Consider the following 17,012-nt stretch of genomic DNA (forward strand, 5'->3'; position numbering starts at 1 on the left):
CGGGCCGGCGGGGCCGCGACCGAGGGACCGGCGACCGGCGACATGTTCCGCTGCCGCGCGGGCCTGGCGCGCGCCCTGCGCCCCCCGCCGCGGGGACGCGCCTACGCGGGTCAGTGCCGGGACCGGGGCGCACCGGGCGCAATTCTCGCCGCTGCGGCACGCGGCCCGGGGCCGGCATAGGCCCGGGGCCGATCCCGGCCGGGAGCGCGGTTTGCGGAGGGCACCGGGCCGAGCGGTCATCCCGCGGGATCAGTGCGGACACGGCCGTGCCCGGGGCGCTGCGGGAGGGGGCGCGGGCGGCGGAGGCGCGGATGCTTCGGGAACGTGTTTGGGACAGCGTGAGTGACCCGGAGCTGGTTGGGACCTCGGTCTCTTTTCGGGTGCTGCTGGCTTTGCTGCGGTTTTTGTCACAAATAAGTGCCTTCAGGCAGGGGTGAAGCGGGTTTTGCTCTCACCGGGCCTGGGCAGGCGGAGGTGGGGATTGAGAGAGCCCAAATCTCTCCCGGGAGCATCGGCGGTGCTGGGAGCAGCGCTCGGAGCCGTCCCCCGCATCGCTCCATTCAGGGATGAACTGGGCCGGCCCCTGGCTGTGATCTGGTGATGGAGAAATCAAACGCGGTGCAGCGGCTCAGCCACGGGTGCTCCTCGTCCGGCTTGCACGGCGGGAGGTGCCTGCATCTGGATCTGCTCATTTCCACCGGGGATGCCCTTTTTGCCAGCAAAACCCCGTTCCTTGCTGGCTGGTGGTTTATCCCGGTGGAATGAGCTGTGTGAGCAGAGGGAGTTTGGTGCCGGTGTCACCATTCCTGCTGCCCGCCCTGGCCTGGCTCCTGCTTTTGCTGGAGCCAGGTGCATCCTCGGACAGGAAGGGCCTGGAGAAGGTGTTGGAACCACCAATACACATCTCTGTGCTCGGCCAGCCCAGAGAGGCTGGAGGCTCCAGCTGCAGGCAGCCTTTCCAGCTGCCTAGAGATGCCTCTGCTATCAGTTAGTTCAGTTACCCCTTGATCTTACAGATAATTTGGTCTCCACAGCTGCCCGGAGCACACTGTTGTGGCTCAGGATAATGCCCTGTGGTTGCTCAGATGTGGGGCTGGGTTTTCCAAACAAGGAGTTTGTTTGGGTTCAGAACTTACTTAGTCTCTAAATTTCCAGACTTAACCTTTGTATTGACAGTGTTTTTGTGTTGTTTCTCCAATAAATTTGTTCTTTAGGCACGTTGTTGCAGCGCTGGAATGTGCCCCCAGACCTGCAGCTGAGCAGACAAATGGCTAGCACAGGCATGCCTGGGCAAAAGGGCAGTAATTCGGTTTTTGTCCTTATTATGGGCTTGTCCACCTTAGGAGCAGGTGCCTATGTAAGTAGAAAGGTGGTTCCTGGGAAGAAGCTGCAGTCCATCTTTCCTGTCGAGCATTTGCTGTATTCCAGCTCTATTTACTCAGCCTTTGATTTCTGTAGCTTTATCCCTGTTTCCTCCTTCAGAAAACTTCAAGGGGAGCTAAATGGAAAGTAACTTCTTATGATTACTTAGGTTTTAACTGTAATTTCAGTTACCTTTTAAGTTTTTTTAACTTAAAGGCACTCTTGGGTTTTTTTGTTATGACCAGGCACAGCTCTTGTCTGTTGTCTTGTATGGGACAAACAATTCCTTGCCAAATCTCAGTTCAGAACATTTGCTTAACTTGTGTAAGTATACCAAATCAACCCCCAGCTGGGGAGTATTTATGTTCTACTTAAAAAGGATAAAGGTTTGCAGCGTCACTGAAAGAGAAAATGACAAGATAGATCCTAAGTTTACACCACACAAATCTTTGTTTCCAAGATCTTTCTCTAGGACGATCATATTCATTAAAAGTTCCAAATCCCAATTTTCTCCAAAGGAAGCTCCTGGGAAAGAGGAAAAAAAAATCAAAACAGTGCATGGAAGAAAAATATTTTCCTATCTCCTTTAAATATAATTCTTTCCTGTGCCCTGCTGCCCGTTTTTTTTTTTTTTTTTTTTTTTTGGCAGACAAGGTAGCTGAAATTACAAAGCACACTCTGCTTTTCCCAAGACCTGTTTAATCAAGAATCCTTCCTAATATTCAGCTCTTTCCCTCTTCTCTTCCATTGCCTGTCTTCCCCTGCAGTTTTGCAATGCCATCAGCTAAGATGCCCTTCTAGATCCCTGACGTCTTCAGGTGTTCCTGGCAAAGCTGGCAACAACCTCTTGTTATACTTAATAATGGGAGGAGCAGTCACTGGGACAGGAGTTTATGTAAGATGCTTCACTAAAGGGGTTTGTGGGGTGGGAGGGTGGGCACCTGTCTGTACCTCCCACCCTGTAGCCCTTCTTTCAGCCCTTCCTTCAGCCCTTCCTTCCAGCCCTCTTTGTACTCCCTGGCCTCAGGTACTTAATTTTCAAGGGACATTGCCAAATAATTTAAGGTTACAAATTGAATATTCTCAGGTGGTGCAGTTCTTAGTGGAGAAACCTGCCTTAGAATTAACCTTGCCACATTGAGTAAATCTAAACTCAAACTGGCCATCTTTGTTTGTGACTGTGTAAGGGCACAAATTATTAATTAGTGCACCTCTCCTGATATCAGTAATCTTGGCATGCAGAAAAGGAAATAATACCTGAATATAACTGTGCTAAAGGGAAGGAAAGAAAACTTGTCCAACTTGGTGATTTCCTCAAGGAAGAGCACTGAAACATCACCCCATGTCCTGGCAGAGTATATTTCTGCTTCTAATTAGAAAGAACTTGACATTGTCCCATTGGAAATATTTATCCTTAAGGCCTGATCTGATGTTTTGCCTGTGCATAATAGTGTTTTTTCCTAAAGGATCGGATTTAATTTGTTGTGTGCTGCCCTTTGGACTCGCTTAAAACCTTCCTGATTCTGCTTGTAAAAGCAGAGGTGGTTTGTTAACCTTGACTTTTCTGTCTTTGAGCAAAAGGCTTTAAAAATACCTTTATCTTAATTCTTCTAAACACTGACAAGTTCTTGTTTTCTAATATTTCCAGCATTTCTGTCCAGTTCCCTGGACAGGCTTTTGTCCTGTGCTCTTTTTTGTGCCTGGTATTAAATTCCTTCATTCTTGTTTAAAACTATTTGCTATAAAACAGCAGCTTGTGAGGATTGGCAAATGAAATTTGATGTCATGCACATGATAGAGATTATTAGCAAGGCTGGGTTTTACCTCAAAGAAAGGTTTGCTTCCCTCTAATTTTTTTACCCTTGGGGAAAAATACTGGATTCTGACCTGCTCCCAGCACTCCCAGTGTCTTCAGCTCCTGTCCATTACCAGTTTTTCTTGTAAGTTAATGTGATATAAGAGATGTTTCCTCCTTGTCTGTACCAGTAAATTGTACATGCAGGCTCTGCTTATGCTGTATCCCGAGTTTCACAGTCAAACAAACAGGTCAGCATTCAGCTGGAAGAGATTCCACATCGAAGGGCCAGTGCCTGGAACAGCCCCACTCCCATGGCTCAAGGCCGTGCTGATGTCAGGGCTGTCCTGCCACCAGTGTGCCTAGAGAAAGCCAGTCAGGTTGCTGGCTCTGCCCAGCTGCTCTGGGCTTTGGAAGCTGGGAGTTGCTTTTCTTTGGATTTGTCTTCTGTTTCTGCAATCTTGTGTTGTGTCATGGCCCAGCTTGCATGTGGTCTTGGGGCTGGTTTGGCTGCATTTCCTTCACTGGAGCTGGTTCCCCTTGGAACAGGTGTGCAGCCAAACACCTGCAGGAAGGTTCATTGCTTCTGGGAAGCAGCCAGACATCCAAGGCTCATTACACCTGGGGAGCAGGTCATTTTCTGAGCACATTCTCAATGGGCACTTTGTCCAGGGAGGTGTATTTTGCCCCACGTGTTGTCACTGGACTTTCCAGCATGTGGGATGGACAAAAGCCTGTCAGGGGCAGCAGCAGGATGGTGCCTTGGTGCTGTAAGGTGCATGAGGTAAAAGTCTCCTGTCTGTCTGCAGGTGTACAAAACAATCCAGGAGAGCAAAGAGCGATACGCCAGCCGGCTCGCGAGGATCACCAGGCAAACCCAAGACGATCAGTCCTCTGCCTCAGGTGGGTACCAGCCTGCCAGGTCAGGGGGTTGGCTCTGTTCTTCATGAGCCTGAGGCCTCCAAAACAAACAGAACAGAGCCTCTCTGGAATCACAGATGTGCCTTTGTAGGATTGCACCTCTCAGTGTGTGCCATTGTTTCGAATTCCCATTCAAGGCCAGGTTGGACAGAGCTTGGAGCAACCTGGTCTAGTGGAAGGTGTCCCTGCCCATGGCAGGGGGGTGGAACTGGATGAGCTTTAACATCTCTCCCAGCCCAACCCATTCTGGGATTCTGTTGTTCTGTGACTTCCCAGCACAGAAAACAGTGACCCATGAAGTTCCATGACCCAAAAGAGGCTGTTTTACAGACCATCCTGAGGATGAAGTAGGATGTCTCCTGGGGCTGATTTCTGCCATTTATTCCTTCTGTGGTAAAAAAAGTGAACCTTGCTTCTGGCTTTTACCTTTGCATTGTCTGGCAAGGACACTGATTCCAGAAAGCCTCCTTCCCTGGCTAGTGGAGAGCCTGTTCATCCTCGAGTGAGCCCTGAACTGCAGCTCCCAAATTACAGCCTGTGCTTCGCTGACTTAAGCTATGTCTTTCTTCTCTTTCAGGTGCAGGTGCTGCTCCTCAGGGCACAGCAGGTGAGTTCTGGTGCCAGTACTTAACTGCCTAGTTTGTCCCTGCCCATGGATTAACCGCATGTTTCTCAGCAACAGGACTGCCTGTGGGAGGAGGTGCCTTCTGCAGGCAACTCAAAAGTTGTCTCCTCGAACAAAATTACCAAAAAACGTGCCTTGCCCTTTCTTATAAACTGCTTATGGGTTGGCCAGCGCAGATTTCCAGGCTTACTTAGAAAAACCATTTTGCTGAAATCTGACTGATTCCTGCAGGGAGCAGCTCTGGGGGAAGCAGCAGCGGGGTTCTTGGGAAGGGTACTGGGGCAGAAGGAGGACAATTTCCAAAGGAAGTCTGAATGTGGAAGGCCCCCTGGTGACATACTCTGTGCCCTGGGGCTGGGCTGTGTGCCTGTATTTGCAGTACGTTGTCCCATCTGTCACCTGCAGCTCCGGGCACGCCTCCCAAGGTCCCATCCCACGTCCCTTTCCTGCTCATTGGGGGAGGAACTGCTGCTTTCGCTGCTGCCAGATCCATCCGGGCCCGTGACCCTGGTGCGCGGGTAAGAGCTGTCCTGCTCCATCCTGTCCTGGTCTGTGTGTGCTCCTGTTTGCCTGCTCTCGCTCCAGCTGATATGTTTCCTGGCCAATTAAAGGTGCTGATTGTGTCTGAAGATCCTGCCCTCCCCTACATGCGTCCACCCCTTTCCAAAGAACTGTGGTTTTCTGATGATCCCGACGTGACAGAGACGTTGCGGTTCAAGCAGTGGAACGGCAAGGAGAGGAGGTACATGGCACTGCAGGTGACAGGGCAAAGGAAGTGGTTAGTGACAAGGTGACAATGGCCAAACTGTTCTTGGGAGAGAACCATCAGCCAGTGGAGCACTGAGGGCAGGGAAGGGTGTGTTGGTGCTAGCAGGGGTTGAAGAATTCTGCTTCCCACAAGAGCTAGCTCAGTACTCAATACCTCTTGAACTTTGCTGTGATTCCCCTTAGATATGCTCCTCTATGGGCAGGAGTCCTGGGAAATAAGTTGATAAAGATGAAGCTCCACAGGTTAGAGCAGAGGTCCAAGGACATGGGATCATACTTTATTTTTGTGACTTCTCTGATTAAGCCTTACTTGGTGGTTGGACTTTTATGATCTTTTCCAACCTGACTGATTCTATGATTCCGTGATCCAAACCCTAGAACTTCAACAGTGTGAAGACCCTAATTCTTAAAAATAGATAAATAATTATGGAGCTTGTTGTGGATGCACAGAACTGTCTTTGTTTAATTGGAGTTGCTGAACAGCTGGATTTCTGGTATCCAAGAGCAAAGGGAACCTGTTTGGTAATGGAGCTTTTCTCAGTATCTATTTCCAGCCGCCGTCTTTCTACGTGCCTGTCGAGGACCTGCCTTCTGTGGAGAATGGTGGGGTAGCAGTTCTGCCTGGCAAGAAGGTGGGTACAGCACTGGCTGTTGTTCCTACAGCTCTTCCTGAACAGAACCTGTACTCTAAGCTGGTACTGAACCACTGGAGTTGGAGGAATAGCAGTGAGCTGAGGGAAGATGATGAGGAAGAGAGAAGGATAAGTTTGGAGTCTGGGCATGGGACAAAAATACGTAGACCTTAGAGACAGGGTGTGACAGTGGGAACTGGGCTGCGTGGGCTGGAGGGTGAGGTGAAGAGAGCACAGAGATCGAGGTAGTGGGTGATAAGGTGAGCAGGAGCACTGTGCTGAAGCAGCAGGAAGGTGGAGAAATTTATGGTGAACCTTCTAAAATACTTATATCCTCGGTTGTTTGTATGTTGCCATGATAAATGTCAGTGATTACTCTTCCTGCTGAGCTGTGCTGTGTCTGAGCCCATTTCACAGTCAGACCTTGGGAAGATCAACCTGAGTTATGGTGACTCTCAAAGAAGTTGTCTCAATTACCACTTCCAGTCCTCTCACTTCCCCACTCCTGCCCCCACCCTAAACCTAAAGGTGGGAGAATGTTAATTCCAAGTTTGTACCTCTGCTCAGTAGTCCATGAAGTGAAGAGCTTGAGCTCAGCTGGGTTCACCTTGCAGGTTGTGCACATGGATGTCAGAGGGAACACAGTGAAGCTTAGTGATGGGACCCAGATATCCTATGACAAATGTCTCATTGCCACTGGTAGGTGCTGTGTTTTTTCTCTTGTTCCTGGTCTTGTGCCAGGCTTTTTATTTCAGTGACATTTAGCTAGAGAGAAATTCTCTAGAGTACCTCCCCTGTGGAGTCAAGCTGGGAGAGCTGGGAGAGTCCAGCTTGGAAAAGAGAAGGCTTTCGGGAGATCTTTGAGCCTTTCAGTGCCTAAAAGGGCTCCAAGAGAGCTGGAGAGGGAATTTGGACAAGGGTCTAGAGTGACAGGACAATGGGGAATGCCAGAGGGCAGGGTTAGGTGGGATACTGGGAAGGAATTCTTCCTGGGCACAAGTTGCCCAGAAAAACTGTGGCTGCCTCTGGATCCCTGGCAGTGCCCAAGGCCAGGCTAGATGGGGCTTGGAGCAGCCTGGGACAGTGGAAGGTGTCCCTGCCCATGGCAGGGGGTGGAACTGGATCAGCTTTAAGGTTCCTTCCAAACCAAACCATTCCATGATTCTTTGGTTGTATTTGAGAAGTCTCTATAGTGTCGAACATGATGTGGAGCAGTCACTTGAAGGATAGTTGTGCAGACAGCCATGCTGGGGTTTTCACCTGCCTTGCATCATCAGATTTTCTGGGACATTCAGGCAGCAACAGGGATACTGGGATATTCCCATACTGGAACAGTTTGGGAAGCACAATTGAGATCAGAGACAGCTTTGCGCTGTCTGGATATTCAGTGCCATGGCTGTGGTGTCAATAGTCTCCCTTCTCTCCTTGTTGTGCACAGGGGGATCACCAAGGAAGCTGCCTGCCATCGAAAGAGCAGGAAAGGACGTGCAGAAAAGGCTGACTCTGTTCCGAAAGGTAACCTCCAGGTGCTGCCAGCCCCAGTGAGGCTGAATAAATCAGAGCCACTTACCACTCTTTTCAGTTTTTAAACTCTTCTGCTTTGGGTCGGGATGGTCCTGCCTTGACTCAGATGCTTCCCTCAGATGATGCCCAGGAATCCATTGCCTGCTTATTCTTTTTCCCCAGGCAGGAAACCAGGGTAGAGTCTACTCAACCACTCACCTGCTTTCCTCAGTGTGAGAGCTGTAACAGTATGTGGGATTATGGAGTTTAGGTATTTTTGTAAATTTTCCCTCCTGTGTGACTTTGCTGCACCTTCCAAAGTGAATAAAAGCCATTGAGTATGACCAATGCTGCCATTCCTGTTAGAGAGGATTGGAAATGGGGGTAAATGTTCTTTCAGATTGAGGACTTCCGAAGGCTGGAGAAGATTTCCAGGGAAGTCAAGTCCATCACAATTATTGGTGGTGGTTTCCTCGGCAGCGAGCTGGCCTGCGCTCTGGGAAGGAGAGGTGAGCGTGTCCCCAGCTATGAGAGGCACTGACTGGCAGCAGCCTCACATTAGAAACTTCTTTTCAGTCCCCAACTGCTCAGTTTCTGCACAGACTCTGTGTTTGCCTAAAGGAAATAACACATGGGTGTTTTGTTGCCTTTGTGGCCAAGGTTTTCCCAGTCTCTCCCTCATTAGCATCCCCTGATGACAGAGGTGGGAGCTCTGCGGGTCAGTGCGAGCTGCAAAGTCATTCCACCCTCTGAAAAGTTACATTTGTTCTCTGTGCTCAATGCCACCCTCAAACTATGATTTTGGGGTTGGAACTGCATGATCTTTAAGGTCCCTTCCAATCCAAAGCGGTCCATAATTCTTTGATTTCAAAGAGGTGGTGAGTAGCTGGATTCTAACTGTCAGTGTGTGCGTAGGGCCTTTATGGTAATTTTTTTATGTTTCTGCCAAAATACCAAGCATTTTTCCTAAAAGTCTGTTATCTAGACTTTGCAGGTATATGTGAAACAGTAGTCAGTCACTTAGTGACTCCTTGGGAGTCAGAACTCCCAGATTTGGAAACTTCTGTCAAGCTCCTTGTGTAAAGTAAAGTGTGTATTCCAACATCTTGCTGCTCCATGCTTCTCTTCCAGCACGAACCCGAGGCCTGGAGGTGATCCAGCTGTTTCCAGAGAACGGCAACATGGGCAAAGTCCTGCCTGAATACCTGAGCAACTGGACCACGGAGAAAGTCAGAAGAGGTGAAGCTACTGAGCGGGCTTGGGCTGGTGGCTGCTGGGTAGCTGCTCCTGGGGACATCCAGTTCCTTTCTGTCCCTGGAGCCTTGGGAGGGCTGCGCCCTGCAAAGTGGCCCGGGTGCAGCACAGGGGAAGTTGCAGTTCAGGGAGCTTGGGCAGCACAAAGCTGCCATGAATCCTGGGCTTCTTGGCAGTTTCTCTGGGAAGGCTGAGCAAACAGGCTTGCTGATGTCAGGGAGGCTTTCCTTCCCTGTGGCTGTTTCCCTGGAATGATCTCTGTGTCTATGCACACACCTGGGTCAGGCCAGCTGCTGTAGTATTTAGCTGATAAAGTCAGTAAGATCCAAGACACCTTTTTCCATTTCCTGCATTAAGTGCAAAATAATCCTGTGCATTGGGAAGTGGAGAGGGAGAGAGGGAGTAGGAATGTCACTGGGGTGTGGATTGCAGGGCCTGATAATCTACAGGTCTGAGTTAGTTTCTCTTTTGCAAGCTGCGTTGTTGGGCCTCTGGGCCTGGCTGTGGCACAGCAATAGGTAATTGAGTGTCCTTAGTTCCTGAACACCTGTTCTAGGGAATTCTTTTGGATGTGGCCTTGTCATCATGAGATGTACTTTGGATTGTCTTTTAAGCAGCTTTCAGACTTTTAAGCTGGGTTTCTCCTCCTGTTTCCCCCAGAGCTGCAGTAGCACATGCAGCAAAGCTCAGGTGGGCTCTGACTTGGTTCCTCACGCGGCATCTGTCTGCACCAACCACCTGGTGTAGGTGGGAATCTGCCCAGCCCTGAGCAGGCAGTGAGGTGTCCTGTGCTTGTTTCCAGAGGGGGTCAATGTCCTGCCCAATGCCGTGGTCAAATCAGTCTCTGTCTCCGGCAACCGGCTGGTGATTAAACTGAAGGACGGCCGGAAGGTAAATGGGAAAGCAGGGAGAGGGTCACATTTGCAGGGGCACACAGGGAATTAACATCCTAATTATACATTCCCAAACAGGTGGAGACAGATCACATTGTGGCTGCAGTGGGGCTGGAGCCCAATGTGGAACTGGCCAAGTCAGCGGGGCTGGAGGTGGACTCAGACTTTGGGGGGTTCCGGGTGAATGCAGAGCTGCAGGCACGCTCCAATATCTGGGTGGTGAGTGTGGGCACAGCCTCCCACAACATCTGGGTGGTGAGTGTGGGCACAGCCTCCTACAACATCTGGGTGGTGAATGTGGGCACAGCTTCCCAGTGCTGCTGCTGCTGTAGTGGGACACACAGAGTGACAGGAGGAGGTGAAGGAAGTGAACAGGAGCGAGTAAGGAGAGCAGTTGTAGCGCAGGCCCAGAGCATGGTCAGGCGCTGCAGCCACCTTGTTGCCGTGGTAACCACGGCAAGTTTGGAATATTTATGCTGTGTAAGAGGAGTTGGGGTAACCTAAAGATAGCCTGGATCACTTGCTTGCATAAGAGTCCCTTGGTGGGCGTTGATACTTTGATTCCTCTGGAAAACGTACCTCATGCTGGTTTATTTTGCCGAACATCGGGGAAAAATGCTGAGAAACTGGGAGTTGTGTAGTCCAGAGAGTGGGATGAGGTAGTGGTGGTGTTTGGGGTTTGTCAGAAAAACTCAGTTCCTTGTTCCACTTGTTCTCTTCCCGATGTTTTTTGTTGGGGCACTGGTGGAAGCTTTCCCTGTCATGGTGCTCATAGGATGGTTCTCTCCAAGGCAGGGGATGCTGCCTGTTTTTATGACATCAAACTGGGCCGCAGGCGTGTGGAGCACCATGATCACGCCGTGGTGAGCGGAAGACTGGCTGGAGAAAACATGACAGGAGCTGCAAAGCCCTACTGGCACCAGTCCATGTTCTGGTAACAGTCCTTTCCTCTTTGGGGGTTCCATGTGTGGCCATGTTGCAGGAGCTTGGACAGAATACACCTTGAGAAGTGTCTGTTTCCCAAGGGGAGTGAAATCACCTCAGCAAACACCTTGTACAGCTTCATGTTCCTAAAGCTCAGGGCCGGGGAGGCGTTTGAGCATTTGCTGCTCTGCCCTCACCTCTCTCAAGTGCTTTCCCTTCCTGCAGATCCCAGTTTCTCCATGACCGAGTCCCATTCCGCAGAGCAAGGAGCAATACAGAACAGCCCCTTCCTCAGAGCAGACTGATTTACAGGTTGAATTTAGCAGCAGCTTTCTGTTATGATTATCTGAAGTTCCCCAGTCCAGTCTGTGGGTCTGAGTGTTGCACTTTTGCTGAACTGATGTTTTAGTGGCAAAGCATTGCTGCATCCAGGTGTACTGAAAGTTTGTTTTCCAGAGAAAGGTATCAGGAAAATGGGCAAATTTGCTATATTTTCCTGAAGTTCTTTTTAAAACAAAATGAATGAGAAAACAAAACAAAAAGCTTCACAAAAAATTAAAATCCAAAAGGCTGTTAGTTTAGCCCAATTAAAAATCCCAAATCCTGTTTATTAACAGGATTTCAAATATGGGTAAAACAGTTTTAGTTTTTTCAGGGAAATTCCCACAGAAATAGTTATTTATGACTTGCTGTCACTTATCTGAATGCTTGGTCTGTCCTGCCTGGATTCAGGGCCCAGAGCATTTCTCACTTCACTTTTAAACAAGAAACATAGAGCCACAGAATCCTTGAGGTTGGGAAAAACTTCAGAGGTCATCAAGTGCAGCTAAGGACAAAGACAGCCATTTCCCACGGGTGCTTTCCTCTGGGATGCTCTCAGCCAGGACCAAATGCAGGTGAAGGGCTGTGTAGTTGCAGCCCCGTGTTTGTTGGCAGGTGTCACACTGTGCCAGCCCTCAAAGACTGACACTTCCTTCCCCCATGCTGAAAAGCTAGGAAATGACAGGAATTCCTCATGCATTTTGTCAGTGTGCTCAGGATCCTGATCCTCTTGGAGAGAAGGTTGTGTGGAGACCTCACAGCATCTTCCAGTGCCTGAAGGGGCTGCAAGGAAGCCAGAGAGGGACTGGAGTGACAGGACAAGGGGGAGTGGCTCCAAACTGACAAGAGGGGAAATTTAGCTTCAATATACGGAAGAAATCCTTCCCTCTGAGGGTGATGAGGCCCTGGCACAGGGTACCCAGAGAAGCTGTGGGTGCCCCTGGATCCCTGGAAGTGTCCAAGGCCAGGCTGGATGGGCCTTGGCCCAATCTGGGATAGCGGAAGGTGTCCCTGCCCATGGTAGAAGAGTGGAATGAAATGGGTTTTGAGGTCCCTTCCAACCCAAATCATTCCCTGATCCCTCCTGAGCTCCAGCTGATCACAGCTGCCATGTTACTGGTGTTGCTTGCATTAACACCAGTCTGTGCTGGAGGATTCTGGCCAGGCAGGTTGTGTTGTACATAGATTCATGGTTTGTGATGCACCTGTTTCCTCAGCATCCTGGGAAACACTTCAGACACCTGCTACTTACTGGTCCCAAACCACAGCTGCTTTATCTACTATCAGCACCCTGGTTCAGATCCAGGTGCCCAGTTCAAGAAGGTGTTAGGGCAAGGTTTTCTTCTCTTTAGTCTTTTCTAAATGCTCTCAAAAATATTCACTGAATGATTGTCCATGCTGCCAAGCCTGGTGTGGGTAACAGCACTCCAGAAGCTGGGAAGCCTCCAGCTGCCTCCCAGGGAGCAGGCCTGAAGGATTTCAAAGTTTTGGCCAGTGAGCAGGTTTTTCTGAAGCTCACGGCCATGGGCTTGTTATGTCTTGACTCCTTGTTCCACCTGTGTGTGCAGAGTAGACTGCGTGTCTCAGTCAGTGTGTCAGTGTCCAGCATTGCCCACGCCATGCTGGAGTAAGGAGTGGAGCACGGATGGATGGGACTGCCTTGGATTTGTCTCACTACTGCTACAAATTACTTTGTTCCCGCTTCATTCCTAGGAGTGACCTAGGCCCCAACGTGGGGTACGAAGCCATTGGCCTCGTGGACAGCAGTTTGCCCACAGTGGGAGTGTTTGCCAAGGCGACAGAGAAGGACACGCCAAAAAGTGCAACAGAACAGTCAGGTAGGGACTGGGGAGCTCCTGCACGTGCTGGTGTGGGGACCACAGAGTCACCCTGACCTCTGAGAGCATGAGGAAACAGCAATCTGCTGTCTCGTTTCTCCACCAAGCTTTAAAGGCTGGCTTTTATATTAAAATGTGATTAAAACATTCCTCCAAGAAGATATCAGGGAATACCTCTACTGCCATGCAGCCTCTCTCAGGGAAGTCTGATCTCCTCCACAGCAATAAAATGATCAGTTTGGGACAACAGAGACTCTGGATCCAAGCATGTTTATTTTGTATCCGCTGCCTGGAGGAAGCAGATTGTGCTCTCCTTTGCATTTGGGGGTGGAAGTTGGGGATTGTTGGTGTTATGCTCCATGTTGGGATGGTTTCATCCTTTTGTTAATGAAACTTAACTTCTGGGAAACACCTCATGCTCCTGCAGAACATGCTCTTTAGTCTGCTCTCATCATCACATGTCCTGCACTGGGTGTGTGACTCCTCCTATTTCTGCCCTAGGGACTGGAATTCGATCTGAGAGTGAAACAGAAGCGGAAGCCTCAGAAGTTCAGATCTCTCAAAGCTCTTCACCAATGCCTCAAGTCCCAAAGCAAGGAGAAGATTACGGCAAAGGTGTCATTTTCTACCTCAGGGATAAAGTCGTGGTGGGAATTGTGTTGTGGAACATCTTCAACAGGATGCCCATTGCTCGGAAGGTCAGTGCAGGGCGAGGATGGCAGACAGGAGGGTGTGTTAGAGCGGGGCTTTTCTTGTGGAAAAATCAATCTGTCAATTCAAAGTGAGGATAAATAAAGGCAGATGCTCTGTCTGGTGCAGAGCTGGGCAATATCCAATGGGAGCACTGTTCTGGGTGAATTAGGGGAACTGTCCCTGTGCTTTTTTGAATTGTTTGCAAATTTTTTACAGAAATAACTCGAATCAGGTGTGTGCTCTAAGCCTTGCCTTGGCATGGCTGAAATTCCAGGTCTGTAGTACAGGCTGGAGTCACAGTGACAGCACAGAAGCGAAGTGTTCCATTTTTGTGCTGCTTTGTCCCATGGCCAAGTGTCTGAAAAGGTCTCAAATGTCACCATCTCAGAAACAGCCACCATAGCTGGGCTGGTGCAGCCCTGAGCAGGGGCTTGGTGTGTCCCCACCCCTGTGGCCTGGCCCAGACCTCTCAGCTCAGCTGAGCCAGACTCGGGTCAGGTTTTAAAACCTTTGAAGAATTTTGGTTGTTTGAACCATGGGAGTGATCCCACACTACCCTTGGATGATCTGTCCCAAGACAAACTATTCATGGTGAAGTGTTTGTTGATATCTAATCTGAAGATGCAATTGAAACATATTGCTTCTGCCATCCCCATGGGAGATCCTGCCTTCCTTCCTTCCTGCCGTCCTCCTTTCCTCCCTCCCTTCCTTCCTCCCTCCCTCAGCAGTCCTGACCCTAAATCCGTGGTCTCTTCATCTTTTCTAAAAGTTGCAGGTTCAAGCCAGGTATCCTGACTCCAAGTCAGGGCCAGGCTCTTCTTTGCAGAGCTGAATCACTTTTTATAATACTTTTTCTCCCTGGCTGTAAAGGGAAACCCAGAAACAAATGCCGTAGGGACAGGAGGTTGGTTTTCCTGCTTTTCCTGTAGGCAGGTGATGGTACATTTAAGACTCCCATGTGAATTTGGGTGTAGAAAGTGCTGTTGTGTTGTGGCTGTCTCAGTCTGGTGCTTCAGAGAGGATCCAAGGTATTCCTGGCATTGGCTGTGACAGTCCTGCAGCACTGGCTCTCTACAGGATGCGCAGGATTTAATGTGTTCTCCTTCTTCCAGATAATCAAAGATGGGGAGGAGCATGAGGACCTCAATGAAGTAGCAAAGCTCTTCAACATTCATGAAGACTGAACTCCACAGCAGGAACACCTGGAGGAAGTGGGCTGCTGGCTGTGTGCACCCCTGCACCTTGGGCAGCTTCCTGGAAGCACTTGGGAATATTCCACTCACCCAAGCCCAGTGTTTGCACCAATAAAGTCAGATTGCTCTAGTCACCTGCTCCTTCCTGCACCACTGCCTGGCTGGTGAGGAAAGGGGAGCATGCTGCCCCACTGGGGTCAGTTTTCCCTTGTGTGCGCCTTGGAGAAGCCTGCAGAACTCCATCTTTCCTTGCAGGAATTCCTACTGGTGAGCAAGCAGGCCTGCAGACTCTCTGCCTGTTCTCCAGACTGTCAAAACAGACTCAACTTGGGAAAATAAATTACCAATCAAAATCAGAGCAGGATGATGATAAGTAAAACAAATCTTAAAACCACTTCCCCTCCCTCCCTTTCCTTCCTGGGCTCTCCATCCTCCCTCCCATCATCACAAGGAGACAGGGAATGAGTGCCATGGTCAGTTCATCACATGTTGTTTCTGTCCCCTGCTCCAAGGTAGGGTCCCTCCCATAGGAGCCAGTGCTCCATGAAGTTCTCCAGCGTGAGTCCTTCCCATGGGCTGAAGTTAAATCTTTTATCCCTGAGGTGTCACCACCATCTCTGCTGGGCTCAGCCTTGGCCAGCAGTGGGTGCATCCTGGAGCCGGTGGCATTGGCTCTGTCAGACATGGGGAAAGTTCTGGCAGTTTCTCACAGAAGCCACCCCAGTAGTCCCTTGCTGCCAAAACCTGGCCATGCAAACCCAACACACCTGATAACTGCATTGGGTGATGCAGGGCCTCATGGTGCCCTTGGGCCGTTGTGACACTGCAAGCCCCATGACACCAAGGGGCCATTGTGACACAGCAGGGTCACATCCTGCCTGTGGGGTGTTTAAGGAACCCCTCTGGGGTTCCAACTCAACCACCTTGCTGAGGAAGGAGCCCCCCAGGAGCTTCCCAGGACACCTGTGGAAAAGGAGCCATGGAGGAGCAGAACCCCAGTCCCCAGAGCCCCAAGGAGAGGCACCAGCTGAGAGACAGAGGGAAAGGCCAACGGGAGGATGGCACCAGCTGTACCAGCACCCTGCCCAAGCAGCTGCCTCCATCCCGCACCTCTTCCTCCTCCCGCCCACAGCTGCAGCAGCCTCAGGGCAGCTCCCAGGGCCGGTCCCTGCACCGGCTGACACTGCCCCGCAGCTCCCAGGGCCAGTCCCTAACCCGGCTGACAGTGCCCTGCAGCTCCCAGGGCCGGTCCCTAACGCGGCTAACACTGCCCCGCAGCTCCCAGGGCCGGTCCGTGTCCCGGCTGACATCGTCCCGCAGCTCCCAGGGCAGCCAGACCCGGTCCGTGTCCTGGCTGACATCGTCCCGCAGCTCCCTGAGCTCGGGGGGGTACCGACAGCCGTCTCAGCCCGGACGAGGGGGGGCGGGAACAAGGCCCGCAGGGACGCAAGTCCCGCCCTGGTGGCTCCTTGCAGCCGGCCATGCTGGCCAGCAGAGCCACAGCCCGTGGCCAGCACCGACCCGTGAGAAGCCGCCGGGCCAGCAGCGGCCCGGTGGGGCCAGAACCGGTGAGGGCCAAGCACAGAGGGCTGGACGAGGCCTTCCCTGCCCACAGCGCTGCAGGCCCAGCAGCTCCTGCACTCCTGTCCCAGTGGCTGCTGCTGGGGGAAGCCCAGTGACCTCTACAAATCCCCAACTCTCCTTCCAGGCCTCCACGAGGAAAGTAATTTCTGACCCTCAGAGAAAGGCCTCTCATCGTGTGGAACAGGAAACCCAGACTGAGTCCTGGGCACAAGAGGCAGATTCAGCTGTTCAATATGCTGAGCAAGAGACACAGACAGATAGTGTGGCAGAAGAGGAGAAAAATTCAGCTGCTCCCCTCATGGTTGACCAGGAGACAGAAACTGAGACTCCAACACAAGAGAAGAATTCAGCTTCTCCTCAAATCACTGACGAGTGGACACAGACCAAGGCCCACAGCTCTGCCCCCTCCACAGGCACTGATGCCCTGGCTCACCAGCAGCCGCACTCCCTGTTCTGTAGGGCATTCTGGCGCTCCTGCACGGCTGGACAGCCTCGTGCTGCCAGTGCTCTGCAGGACCTCAGGGACAGCCGCTGCTCCAGGCAGCCACAATGGCCTGAGCATAGCACACCAGACAAGTGGGGGTGGACTGCACTGCCACCCTACTCTTGGCCATGGCTCATTGAGATGAACCAGTTTTAATAAAATATTTCATTTCTCTAATCGTGCCCACCTGTGCCTAGTGTATCAGGAGAAAGTCAGCTGCAG

The 17,012-nt window shown here is 51.0% G+C and overlaps 1 protein-coding gene across 5 annotated transcripts; it reads left to right on the top strand.

The window, feature by feature from the left end:
* Positions 1-5: 5 nt before the first annotated feature.
* Positions 6-16,967, top strand: AIFM1 (apoptosis inducing factor mitochondria associated 1). Of its 5 annotated transcripts, XM_053990568.1 has the most exons (19): positions 6-109; positions 1,215-1,357; positions 3,967-4,060; positions 4,656-4,685; positions 5,109-5,221; positions 5,315-5,445; positions 6,013-6,103; positions 6,718-6,802; positions 7,542-7,618; positions 8,007-8,115; positions 8,738-8,845; positions 9,663-9,751; positions 9,832-10,008; positions 10,545-10,687; positions 12,712-12,836; positions 13,338-13,534; positions 14,642-14,886; positions 14,978-16,290; positions 16,431-16,967. In XM_053990568.1, the coding sequence occupies exons 1-17, from the start codon at positions 43-45 to the stop codon at positions 14,711-14,713; spliced, it is 1,851 nt and encodes a 616-aa protein (XP_053846543.1). In that variant the 5' UTR covers positions 6-42; the 3' UTR covers positions 14,714-14,886; positions 14,978-16,290; positions 16,431-16,967. The 5 variants fall into 5 exon arrangements, with proteins under 5 accessions (XP_053846543.1, XP_053846542.1, XP_053846545.1 ...); XM_053990567.1 differs by having other exon boundaries at positions 14,642-16,290; XM_053990570.1 differs by having other exon boundaries at positions 9,832-9,972; positions 14,642-16,290.
* The last annotated feature ends 45 nt before the right edge of the window (positions 16,968-17,012 follow it).

Source organism: Vidua macroura, chromosome 14, assembly GCF_024509145.1.
Source record: "Vidua macroura isolate BioBank_ID:100142 chromosome 14, ASM2450914v1, whole genome shotgun sequence".
Lineage (NCBI taxonomy): Eukaryota > Metazoa > Chordata > Aves > Passeriformes > Viduidae > Vidua > Vidua macroura.

Excerpts from the sequence above, each read along its gene's own strand:
- AIFM1 (XM_053990567.1), top strand. The coding sequence starts at position 43 with ATGTTCCGCTGCCGCGCGGGCCTGGCGCGCGCCCTGCGCCCCCCGCCG. Across the intron at positions 6,803-7,541 it reads CAAATGTCTCATTGCCACTG|GGGGATCACCAAGGAAGCTG; the intron begins GTAGGTGCTGTG and ends TGTTGTGCACAG. Across the intron at positions 13,535-14,641 it reads GGATGCCCATTGCTCGGAAG|ATAATCAAAGATGGGGAGGA; the intron begins GTCAGTGCAGGG and ends TCCTTCTTCCAG.